The sequence below is a fragment of the Alosa sapidissima genome, chromosome 6, assembly GCF_018492685.1.
Source record: "Alosa sapidissima isolate fAloSap1 chromosome 6, fAloSap1.pri, whole genome shotgun sequence".
NCBI classification, from domain to species: Eukaryota; Metazoa; Chordata; class Actinopteri; order Clupeiformes; family Clupeidae; genus Alosa; species Alosa sapidissima.
Genome location: NC_055962.1, coordinates 29879630 through 29891994, shown reverse-complemented (window position 1 = coordinate 29891994; position 12365 = coordinate 29879630). Strand labels below are relative to the sequence as shown.

At 42.6% G+C, this 12365-nt stretch overlaps 1 protein-coding gene across 1 annotated transcript; it reads left to right on the top strand.

Moving 5' to 3' along the window:
- On the top strand, nt 1-11725 carry bmf2 (BCL2 modifying factor 2). Its single transcript, XM_042095690.1, has 4 exons — nt 1-135; nt 2505-2705; nt 3441-3730; nt 7724-11725. The coding sequence occupies exons 2-4, from the start codon at nt 2528-2530 to the stop codon at nt 7841-7843; spliced, it is 588 nt and encodes a 195-aa protein (XP_041951624.1). The 5' UTR covers nt 1-135; nt 2505-2527; the 3' UTR covers nt 7844-11725.
- Nucleotides 11726-12365: the final 640 nt, after the last annotated feature.

The following is a 12365-nucleotide window of genomic DNA, read 5'->3' as shown; positions in this document are numbered from 1 at the left end:
ACAGTTTAGGTTGGCAACATCGGTGTGAGTGCTACGCGAGGCGCATAGAGCAGGCTATATATTTTCGCTTCAGGATAAAACTCGTTAAAAGGTTCAAAATACCCCCAATAACGGAGGACGAGTTGTCAACTGGCGGTGAGTATCCTATCCTGTTTTTTTATTTTCAGAAAATGTGGCGATTGACCCACTGTCCAAGATGAAAAAGGCTATCTCTTCTCTTCGCATGTCAGTCGAGAACTAACGTGTCTCATGTTTTTAGTGTAGCTTGCTCGCAGTTTTGTTTGTTATTGTAGGTATAGCCTACCTAACTGCAGATTGTGTTACGCCTCTTGCAGTAGCCTAACGTTTAAGCTGGCGTTAACCTAACGGATCGTCGTCGGGGGCATTTGCCCCAGCAGGATGAAAAACGATCTTTTGTGATAAATACCGTGTTGCCCACTCTGCAAGGCTGGACGGCGGCTGCACCACTGTTTTGATTGTTGTCAAACAGACTGCTTTTCTGTTTTTGACATTTAGTTTGTAACAAGTGTCAGTTTCTGAGATCGGACGGACAGCATCCTGGGGTACGTGGGCTATCACTTCTCGTGAACCCCCATTGACATCTTGGCATGTCAAAACATGTCAAACAAGGCTACGCGTGTTGTTGTTCGGAACGCTAAATGTTGCAGCCGCGATGGGCTAAAGTTTGTAGGCTACTGTAGGCATTGTAGTTCTATCTGTTTTAACTGTCATCAAAAGTAGGCTAATTTGCGTCCATGGTGTTCCGACGTTTCGCTGTGACTTCTACTATTTTGAGACTAACCTCGTAACTTTTTGGAGAGATCCCTTAAATGCGTTTAGCTCAGTCAGGTTGTAATAAACAGACTGACTGATTTAAATCGAATGTGATGTTCAGTGGAAGCTGTTTTGAAATTGGTCAAATGATGGTGTATTTCACTTATGATCTAGAGATGAATAAAAGTAGCTACATTAGGCAGTGCGCATTTTGTTAACATCAATCTGCGTTGGTCAATTTATGTTGACGATGTCTACTGAACAACTTGTTGAAAGTTAAGTTTGCAGTATTTAGACTGCAGAATGGCTCTCGTAGTCTCAGCTGGGTGATGGGGCATTGTCGAGACATGTTCCAAGTCCGCCGCTGAACTCAAAGGCGTGCCCAGAGTCGAGTTTAGAATGCCACTGCACACAATATTCGGTAGGGGGAGCTCTAGGTTGTCGCTGGGCAGATGCAGTTTCTCCAATCCCCTGTCAAGTGCAGAAAAATCTCCGCCTGCAGGGTAGTGGGTTTTGGGGCATTTGTCCCTACTTTGATATATTAATGGTTTGATGTAGTAAAGGTGCCCTCAAGCAGAAGTTAAGAATGATTGGTGGCGGTTCATTTTCTCTCCCAATTAGCCTAATTGAATTTTCCTCTTTACAGCGCAAGATCCTAAAATTATGATCACATACAGTACTAAAATCTTGTGTTAAGCAATGCAGAATCCCATTTTAGCTTCCATGCACACTTTGAGCTTTGTCATTTTTGTATTTATTCATGCTTGAAATTTACTTGGACTATATTGAATTGGGCAGAACCCACTTAAAGATCCCAAAATTTTGAGTTAATTAGTAATTTCCATACTCCAGTGTGTTTGAGAAATTGTCATGAGGGCTGGTTGAAACCTGACTTCTCCAGAGAGGGAGGGGGGGTTTTTGCAGGTGGAAAGTGCCTTAGAGACCGATCTTTTTGCTGCCACTCGCAGTTTGCCATCTCAGCAAGAGGAACTGTCAAATCCGTGTCTTTGTAGCAAGCACTCCACAGTGACTGCACTGCAGACTTGACTTTATCTCCAGAGACAAGCGCCATGGCGTTTATTGTTTCAGCCTTATATTTCCTCTCTGTAGTGTCACACATCGTCTGTGTGTGTGTGGAGCTACCTAAGACTTAACAGAGTTACACCTCCAGTGAGCGAGCAGTTAAATTGTGTCTAAGAGAATTGTTTGTGAAGGTAATTTGCATTTTTTCCGTTTCGGTCACATTTACAGTATAAACAAATCCAGAGGGTTGTTTTCGTCAAATGGTCAAACGTTTTTTCTTCTTTGCAACACCATGATGATAGTCTCATTATCCATCATTTGCATCTGTGGTATGAGACAACATCATCTGACCTTTCTGAGGTGTTTGTTTACACGCTCTGCTGTTTCAGCCTCGGCCAGGATGCCCAACAATGCAATCCTTTTCAGTGAGGTAATGGCAGGACGGTCAGGTGCGTCCTTTGGTGTATAATGGCAGATAAACAAAGGGAATATTCACCTCAGATCATTTTGCATCAAATCTTCGTTAGGGTGCCTTTGTATTAGGGATTAGAGATTAGGAATACGATACTGTATGTTTCCCCATATTTGCATTACTATTTGGATATCTCAGTGGAATGCCTAGCTTTAAAGTCGCTAAACATGAACTCACACACACACACACACACACACACACACACACTGACTAATACTCATACTGATCCTTCCAGGGGGATTACCGCTGAGGTTGCTGATGGACGATGAAGAGGAGGACATGTTTCGACCCATTTCGCGTTGCTGGGGGACCCCTTTCATGGATGTCAAATTCGAGGAACGAACCACACAGACAAACAGCTTGGCCATTGTCCCTGGGAGAGGCAGTGGCATGCTGCCCTGTCGATTAGCACAAGAGTCCAGGCCCTTCTTCCGTGGTACGCTTACGCGCTTATGCGCTTTGGTATTATAACAGAATCGATGGCTGTGCCATAATGCGTGAACGTATACGTTTCTGACATGACCTGCCCAGAATTTGAAATTAAAAAAGTGGACTATCTACTGGTGATTTAAATGTTTCTGGTGATCTGCAGCCTCACAAATCTGTTCAGTGTCCATAAGTATATTACATAGTGAGCTGGTCTACCTGAAGGGTTAACTGGGTGATCCAGTTTCGTCTGGATGGGTGATATAACCTGAATGCGATTGCCCTGTTTATTGTTATTACCTCCAGAGAGGCACGCTTCACTGTCAGATTTATGACGTTATTGTTATTGTTGTCATGAGACATGTCTGGAGGCCAAGGGAATTCTCCTACACAATTGGATTACCCGTAGCCAGAGCAGGGCTGAGAAAATCCCGTATGACTTCATGGGTATACAGAAGCATCTAGAGAAAGTTAAATGTGTAGTCATTATCACAAATTAAAACCTTGGTGTCTTGAAAATTCAGCCTATAACCAAACACGCTAATTTGTTACTTTGTTAAGACCTACATTGAAAGAGTATCCACTCTGAAAGAGTTAACACCAGTCCATTAGTATTAATCATTGAGGCCTTGTGAAAGCTTTGTTTTCTTGGCCACATGAATTGTCCAGCATTGTCAGAGGCTAGCTTATGCTAACGTGTGTGTGTGTGTGTGTGTGTGTGTGTGTTTGTTCGTTCGTCTCCAAGGCAACGCTGGACTTCGCTGGCATTTCCCTGCGCTCTTTGAGCCCGCCCAGGGCCTTGGGGGCCTGGAGGATGAGCGGGAGGCTTCGCGGCCAGAGGGAGGCGAGGTGGAGGAGCGGGAGGTGGCGGAGGAGCGGGCGGTGCTGGAGGATGGCCCCAGATTAGCCCAGAGACCGCTGAGGGTGGCCGAGGAGGAGGAGGAGGAGGAGGAGGCCCACATGAGCGTGGAGGTGCAGATCGGACGCAAGCTGCGCGAGATCGGCGACCATTTCAACCAGGAGCAGCTGCAGATGGTGAGTAAGCGAGAAACATTGGCACTAGGTAGGGTGGAGTCAGGTGGGATTCGGGGGGGGGGTCAATGGCACTAGTGTAATGTGGTCCGTGGTCTTTTTGATAGCTACTGAAGTATAGTCATCCCTGTTGAGTAATGTTGTACTCGACACTACTGAACTCACAGTGGTGACCTCATTTACTGGAATAGGAGACTGTAATGTAAGAATGTACACATGTAACACACACACACACACACCCACACACACCCACCCACACACACACAGACACATACATAGACACATACACAGAGAGGACTTGCGGATATTGGATATGCAGGTGAAAGGGCGCACCCAAATAACAGTTCACATGTAACACACACACACACACACCCATACACACACACAGATAGAGACACAGACACATACACAAAGAGGACTTGCGGATATTGGATATGCAGGTGAAAGGGTGCGCCCAAATAACAGTTCCACGTGTCAGACTGGTCTGTTCTGTGTGTCAACATTTCAGGTGTTTTTCTTATGGTCTCTGTTTAGTGGTGCATATGCAATCCATGAATACGTTCTTGAATGTTACATTTAAAACATCATTACTATGACAGTCTCTCAAAGAGTGAAAGTGGTTTTGGGCGGGTTCAGGTGGCTGGGCCACCTACTGTAATAAGTGTAAAGAAACCTCATGTGTTGACCACAAAGATTGCGCTTCAAATATGCTAAACCACATGTGTTGATGTCAGAGATCTGTGAGCTTATCCTGCTATATATACAAGAGCACATACATTTAAGAATATAAACATTATACTCTGTAATAGTCACAATAAGCAGAAATTAGCTTATTATATTATTATTATTAGATACTTATCCTGGGATAACTAAGAGAAGGTGATACAGTCTGAATGTCATAGCTGGATACCTTTTATCTTTTTTTCCGTCCGTTATATAAGTTGCTGTCACGTGGCCTTTGATGAAGATGGGGATTTATTGAGATATACTCTTTGGCTATTCAGGACACAGTCCTACATTGATACACATTCATTACCTGTATTGTGATGCAAATGCAGCCGTTTTCCTAGTTTTTAATCAGTTTCCCATCTCTTATTTATAAAGTTGGATTAGTTCAGCAGTTCGCAAACTTTTACTCTCATTCCTCACTTTGTAAGTGGGGGATTTTTAATCCCCACCTGACCTCATCAACTCGGCAAAATGGCAATGTTAAAAAAATGGTTCTACGTTGCATTTCCTGTCATGGTCCGATGCTATTTTCTTGGATCAGATGCTATTTTCATTCATATGTTGGTATATTTATGACGTTTGAACGTGGCTATTTTGTTTTGAATCTATGACCTTGTAAAAATAAAAACAGGCATTAGTCAAAAAAAGAAAAAAAATCCTCCTGTTAATTGCGCCCCATCTGACATGTCTCTATTCCCCACTAGTAGGGCCCGCCCCACACTTTGAGAACCACTGGATTAGTTGGACATTGGATTATCTCATAGCCGCCCCTTACCCTGGCCTCTTGCTATGGTGGCAAGGAGGTTATCAGCAGTTGTAAATATTTTACCAATTGAGTGTTAGCACATGAGGTGTGGTCGGCCGATCCAGGGGGCCTTATCTCCAAGGGTCCTGTGTGGAGTGAGATTGGGCAACCCAGGAGAATGAAACGCAAATCTGTGTTTACATTCACATGAGTCTAGAACACGTTAGTTACCCTGCGAGGCCTCTTTGGTGTTCATACAGCTTTTCACTGCAGATGATCTGCTGACAGATGAACGTGCGTTTGTGTGTGTGTGTGTGTGCATGTGTTAGAGGCTCCTTATGTACAAAACCATCTGACATAGTTATTTTTAGCTGCTGTTGACGTAATTGCTACGTCTCTCTTTGCTAAAGGTTGGTTTTGTCAATATGCTTTGTCTACATGTTTGTCTACTAACTGCCGTCACATTGTATCTCCAGAGATTCAAAGTAAAACTGTAAACTAATAAACTGTAAACTACTTTGTGTTCTGTCTAAATCTAATGGAGGTCTTCCTAAGTATCTAAACGTATCACTGCGCAAACACAACTAGATAAATAAAACAACAGAAAATAAAGATTTTCTGTTGTTTTCTATCAAAACTGTTCAGAGTAGGTTTATCAGTAAATTGAACTTGCACTCTAAACTCCTCCACCCTCTTTACCAAGCACTCTGGTGCTGTGAGGCGCTTACGCAACGCCCTGCAACACAAGGCTCATGGGCTGATGGGGAATGGCTGGATGAGAGGCTGTGGTGCTGGAGGTGGAGGGGTTGGAGGGTTGAAGGGGTAGGGTGGGGTGGTGACGGAGGGGGACCTTTGATGTCCGCACACAGTCGGGTGGTGGAGAAGTGGAACAGGGCTGACTGGCAGACTCGGGGAAGTGTCTGTTCCCCCGGGGGGAATTGCTGTCAGCCGCGTCCTTTTGCCGTACTCAGATAATCTCTCAGTGTAACACCTCATTTGTAGAGACAGAGTGCGAGAGAGAGAGGGGGGGGGGGGGGTAGTGAGAGAGAGACTAAATGATGAAATCTCTATATATTTCTCAGAAAGCGGGTCTCCAAACGCGTGTACCCTCGTTGATGTGCTCGTTGGTGTGGCATGAAAAGGGGGCTGGGGAGTGGGGTGGAATGACGTGATGGAGCAGAGATGAGCTGTATTAGCCTTGAGTCACAGTGGGACGTCGCTTGGTGAACCCCTGAACTCCCTGACCCACCCACCCCCCTCCGCGCACACACACACACACACACACACACACACACACACACACACACACACACACACACACACACATTCCTCAGCTCTTCACTTGCCCTCTCCTAATTGGAGATTCCCATTTCCACAGCACTGAAACCCTCTCCCTCTTTTTGAAACACTTCAGTTCGACTTTGTCAGCAAGTGGGGGGGAAGGGGGAGGAAAAAAAGAAACAAATCCATGTTCTTCTGTCAGGAATGATTGGCTCCAATGAGCCGTTATGTTTCATTTAAGACAGCCTCCCCCTGTTTAGCCCAGACACACCACCCCACTTCCTCCTAATCCCACGGACACGGGGTCTGCTTTCTCTTAACAGTTCCCTTCTTAATTAAACACTGATCTTCATCTCCCCCTCAGGCACAAACATGGTTTACTTAAAAAAAAATTTAAAAAAAATGGGCTCATCAACAACCTTGTGTGTCAGGAGGAGGCACCATTTGATTTATCCCACTTGTTTTTTTTGATACATGGAAGAGTCAGTCTAAGTAATCCTCTTTAGGAGAACTAAATACACCCCCCTCCCACCCCTCCCTCCGGTTCTGTGGCGTGTTTGATTGTCAGGGGTGCGATCGGCTGGTTCAGGCAGTATAGACTTGACACAGGGCCATGCAGGACAGTAAACAAAGCCTCTGTTGTGACAATACCCACACGGTCTCTAGAGGATGTCAGTCTAGACACACCAGTCATGTTTTTAGCCAAGAAATCAGTGTTTTCTTCTGCACCAGACTTTTGAACTTTGCATGAATGCTGAACAAGTCACTCTAGGGTATATGGCTATAAGTAGCATGCAACCACCTGAATACCACACATTGATGTGGAACAGAAGTTTAGAAGCTTAGAATGTTACATTAAACTACTAATATACTTATCTGTTTTATAACTTAAACCTTTAGAGACGTGATGGCCCTGACTACTATTGCAAACATTTAGTTAAACATTTTCCAAACCAACTTACATTATAGCGTACGTGTTTGAAGTGTTATTTCCATTAGGATGAATGTATGCACTTTTGTCAAACAGTTTGAGTTACTTTTTAAAGGTATGGGTTTTCAACAAGAAAAACAAAAACAATGCTTTTCTATTCTATTTTGTTCCCAATCTACTTTCGCTTCATTAAGATAACATATGGAATGTTAAAACGGAAGCCTTATGGGAAAAACTATGATGCTGATAATGGAACTCTCTTGAAACGGTCAATAATATATACCTGTGTCTTCTGTCTGTCCCGCTGCAGCTTGCCCGACACCAAAGAGACCATCTGCCGCTGTGGTGGCGCGCTGGTGCCGCCGTCTTTGGCTACCTGCTCCAGAGGGTAGATGTGGCCCCTGCTGCCCGACACGGCAACCCAAGATGAGAGGGGAGCCGCAAGGGGTTTCCCAGGCATGCGCACAGGGGCCCCCCTCAGCACTCTCAAGAGACTTTTTCATTTTCTGATGGCACTGTAGGACTTTACGACGGGTTTGGATGGCACGAATGGGAATAATTGACTGAACGAGACTGACTACCAGGGAAGGGTGGGTGATGAAGAAGGTGGCTCTCTCCGCAGGACGGAGACAGAATCTTTTTTGTTTGTTTGTTTGTTTGTTTGTTTGCTAGTTTTTCTTTTTTTTTTTCAATGTTATGAAGAAGCCATGCTTTGTGAAGAGATATTTTTAATGAAAAACAAATGTAAGATAAAGTATTTTGTTCAGTATGTTGAAAAAGTTTTTTTTTTCCTTATTGGTTTCATTCGTTCATCTTTTAAGGACCTTTTGACAGTTCAGCTATTGCCTTACTCCTTCCTGCAACAGTGGAATATAACAACAAAACAGAATGGCGGAGAATGGGAAGGGAACGTTTGGTGGAGATTCCATGCTGAAGAATCTGAACTTGATGACATGACCACAGTGCACTATTAATTCCACCGTAGTTGGTTGCGGTTCCTTGCTGGCTCATTTGGACAGGTTTCTCTTCTGTAGTACTGAATTGTTCTTAGATAATAGGTCAGTTTGACTTATTTGCCAGTGGCTGTTGACTGAGATTTTTCTGTATCTCTTTTGCCTGTGTCTTATCTCCTGCGGTCTTTAAACCCGGGTCTGCTTGGACCTTTAAGGTCCTCAGTATGCTGGTCTTTTTTGTGTCACAGGCTCAAAAATTGGGCCTGATCTTTTTATACTGAGCAGATCAAGAGACATGAGCTCTTTTATACCATATATTGTCTCTTGTGGACTAGGCAAGCCTTTATAACCACAATAAGAACTGTCTTGTGAATTGTCACTGAGAAACAAATGTTTTGTTTTTACATTTTCTGTGAACATTTGTTTCTTACCTGAAACGAAGCAGTTAAAAAATGAATTTTGAAATTTTCTGAAACATTTACTGTGAGCACAAAATTATTTCATACAAAAACAAAACAACAAGCTGAAGACAGATCCAAACAGACTTGACCTGTGGTGGTTGTATAAAGGTGCTACTGTTTGGTTATGACACAGTTCGACCACTTTAAGAAGTTCTCTTGGCCTTTGCTTTCAACTCTTGTACACAACTGAGTGTACATATATATTCAAAAGGATGATTTGCTGTTTTTTGTACGAGTCTCTTTGAACACCCCCTCAGCGGGCACTCAGTTGCACTCGAGCTGATAAGCCCTCCCTGGTTCTCCGGAGCTGCATCGCTATGATGGAGGCCAGTAGTCGCTCTGGAACCTTAAAGATCAAATGCTGTTGCAGTCAGATCAGCACAAATAATGGCCGATTCCCTTAGGATCAATCATCTTTGCCTTATTTGTCTAATCTACCCGGAGTCCCTTAAGACAATAAATGAGGAGTGTTGTGTGTGGGTGGGTGTGTGGGTGGGTGGGGGGGTGAAGAGTTTAATGAAATAGCAGAGAAAACAGTTTTATGAAGATTTCACAACAGAAGAAGATGTTTATATTTAGATATTTTTTACAAAAGTGATTGAAGACATTGGTTATGTTTGTTTTACATTCTAAGTCTTAGTTATGAGTTCTCAGTAGAGTAAAACACCTGTCGAGAGTCAGACACAAAAGAAACAAAAAAACAAAAAAACGAAAGTGAACTTGCCTCTGTAAACAAACAATCTCAGGGGTTGGTACATTCAGACTTGGGAAGCATTTCACTGTCCCCAACATTCGACTTTATTTTTTGCAAAGCCAAGACTGAGTGACATTGGATGGATACAGAGATTCATATCACCCAAATTCCATCTTCCATCAGTCATTGCCTCGTCCAGTAGCTCTCAACTATTTCGGTTCTTAGGAAAAGGATTTTATGAGCCATAAACCATGTACAATGTCAATTCCTGTACATTCCCCAACCTTTGGATTTCCTGACCAATGGAGTAATGTTCATAGATGGCAATCATTGTAATTCAGCGTTCACTGAGCCATTCATCCAAAGACTGTGTGCATGCACATACTCTTGCGTTTTTCCAATGTCACTCCTTCTTAATGTCATGTTTTTTTTATATTATTTGCCTCAAGTCATTGTAGTTTGTTTGAAATAATTTATTGTAATTTATTTGGTCTGTATTTTGCTCAGTGCTACTATATATTTGGATTTCTGGATATGTGCAGGTTACTTGTGCATTCAGTATGGATAGTTTGGTGTGCCTCTTACAACTGTGGGTCAGAGAATATATAACAAAAAACACCTGTAGACAATCAAAAAGACATCAAATGTGCCTTGTGTCCAGCAGACCCGCAACACAATCAGCGAGTCTCTGCAGTCTGTGTTCTATGCGAGACGAAACAATCTCAAGGCTTCGAATGGGCAGACGCTTGTCAGGAATAATGAGTTTGACATGATATGCTGTCTCCTGTCCACTTTGACCGCTTCCACGGCCCACAGTCTTTATAGCCCCAAACTGTTCAAATCAAAAAGACCATCTGCAACAACGTGTGCACTGGAACGTCTTTGAAAAGACATGTTTTTATACCTCTTTGCATTCTCTGGATTTGACCCTCTGTCCTTGCTCTCACAAGCTTCTTAAAACACGACTTTGTGGAAGTGTAATTTTAATGAAATTCTATGTCACCTGAGGGCTGGTCAATTTATTTTTGTCGAAATAAGACAGTACGAATATATTCAGTATTATCTTCAGGAGGATTTTTAGCCCAGGTTGAATCCTCTCTTCAAATTCCTTCATTAGTGACTCTGTGTAAAACATGCCTTTAAAAGGAACATTTTTGAGATTGTTGGCAAAAAAACAAACATTTGTTTTTCCTAAAGGAAATCCAGGGACTTTCAAGTCTCACTGCTATTTGTAACTTTGGAATAAGAACAAGTTTCTATGGAAACATCCTTTTGTAAAAAAAAAAAGAACAAAAGAACAAAAATGAAAAATTGAAAGAGAGGAGGGTTTGCCATGTCGCTCACCTTAACACATTTTCTATTAATCTAAAATTGCATGTGAATAACTTATGAAATTTGTATCTTAAAGGTTTTGAATGTAATGTAACTGAATTCAAACAATGATGTTCTTAAGTTAAGGGCAATACAGATCAAATCATTCAACACCCCCCCCCCCCCTCCAAAAAAGGCAATCGGTTAAGTAAATGTTAAGAAATGTTTCTGAATGTCATTTTCAGATCTCCAGTCTTGTCAGTAAACTTTGTGAGACGCATATCTGACAATCACTTAAGTCTGATCTGTGTCACAAATGAACAGTAAAGTGAAACCACACAAGGAGGCGATGGATCTATCTTAACCAATACCTTCAGATTACATTCAACAACAATGGCATTTTATCAGTGCTGTCTTAACAGTTGAATGCCTGCTGTACAAAGTGGTAGTGCCCTGTTGAGAAGAGAGAAAAAGCATAAACTGTTTTCTTGGAGACTAGTCTAGCCTCGTTATGTACAGTAGAGGGTACAGCAAAGGCTGTAAAACAATGGAGCCCAAAGCACACCAGGTGACACCAAATGAGAAGCCATCTCACCACAGTCTTATGGTTCCCCTCCAGTGATTATGGGGTGACGGTGACAATCGTGGAGGGGAACAGCTTATATGGATTTGTGATGCCATGACTTATTTTGACATCTATGCCATTTTAGGCAGGTAGCTGTGGCGCTTTGTTGTCTATTGTAGTGTGCGAGGGAGGTCAAGGACATTTGTTTCTCAAGTGCAATATGCTGTACATAGGAGCTTGGCTCTATGAATCATTCCTTTCTTGCATTTTCGTTGTTCAATGGGAAATTATTGTCATTTTTCATTAAAAGTTTTTTCAAAAGTTCAAATATTTTGTTGTTGTTATTCCTTGTAAGGAACTGGGGCTCATCACTCATTCTCAGTGCAGACCATTCATGAAACACTTTGGTAGTAAGAACACCAGGTCAGAATACTGAATACTCCGTTTACTCAGTTAAGTGTGAATGCTTATGACCGCTTCAGTGGCAACAATGAACAGTTTTCAGTCATATTACGGTATGTGAGCAGCATCAGAGTTGCCCCCATTTCTGCAAGTAGCCTACTGTTCTGGTATGGGGCAAACAGGGTATCGCGCCAACGACTCCAGGCCTGGCGGGTGCATTAGTTCCAATAGAATATCAGTCCTTCAGTCTAGATTGAACTCGCACACCAATGTTGCCGATGCCAACATCATCGGCAACATTGGTGTGTGAGTTACAGTAATTCTAGACTGAAGTGCAAGTAGCCTACCGACACAAGATACCCTTCCACAGAGAGTAATGCTAACTGTCATCCATGCTGAGAAACAGATAACAGTGAGTGCCTATCTACTTGAAACTATCAATGTTAATAATTGACATTGATCATGTTTGGTGATCATGTAAGTTGGTTTGGACAAACGTGTCTGCCAAGAAATAAAAACATAAACATATTACATAACAATCCACTAAAAAGCTTTTTCAGCCGTGT

Coding starts and splice junctions, on each gene's coding strand:
- bmf2 (XM_042095690.1), top strand. CDS start 2,528: ATGGACGATGAAGAGGAGGACATGTTTCGACCCATTTCGCGTTGCTGG. Junction 2,706..3,440: donor GTCCAGGCCCTTCTTCCGTG/GTACGCTTACGC, acceptor TTCGTCTCCAAG/GCAACGCTGGACTTCGCTGG. Junction 3,731..7,723: donor ACCAGGAGCAGCTGCAGATG/GTGAGTAAGCGA, acceptor GTCCCGCTGCAG/CTTGCCCGACACCAAAGAGA.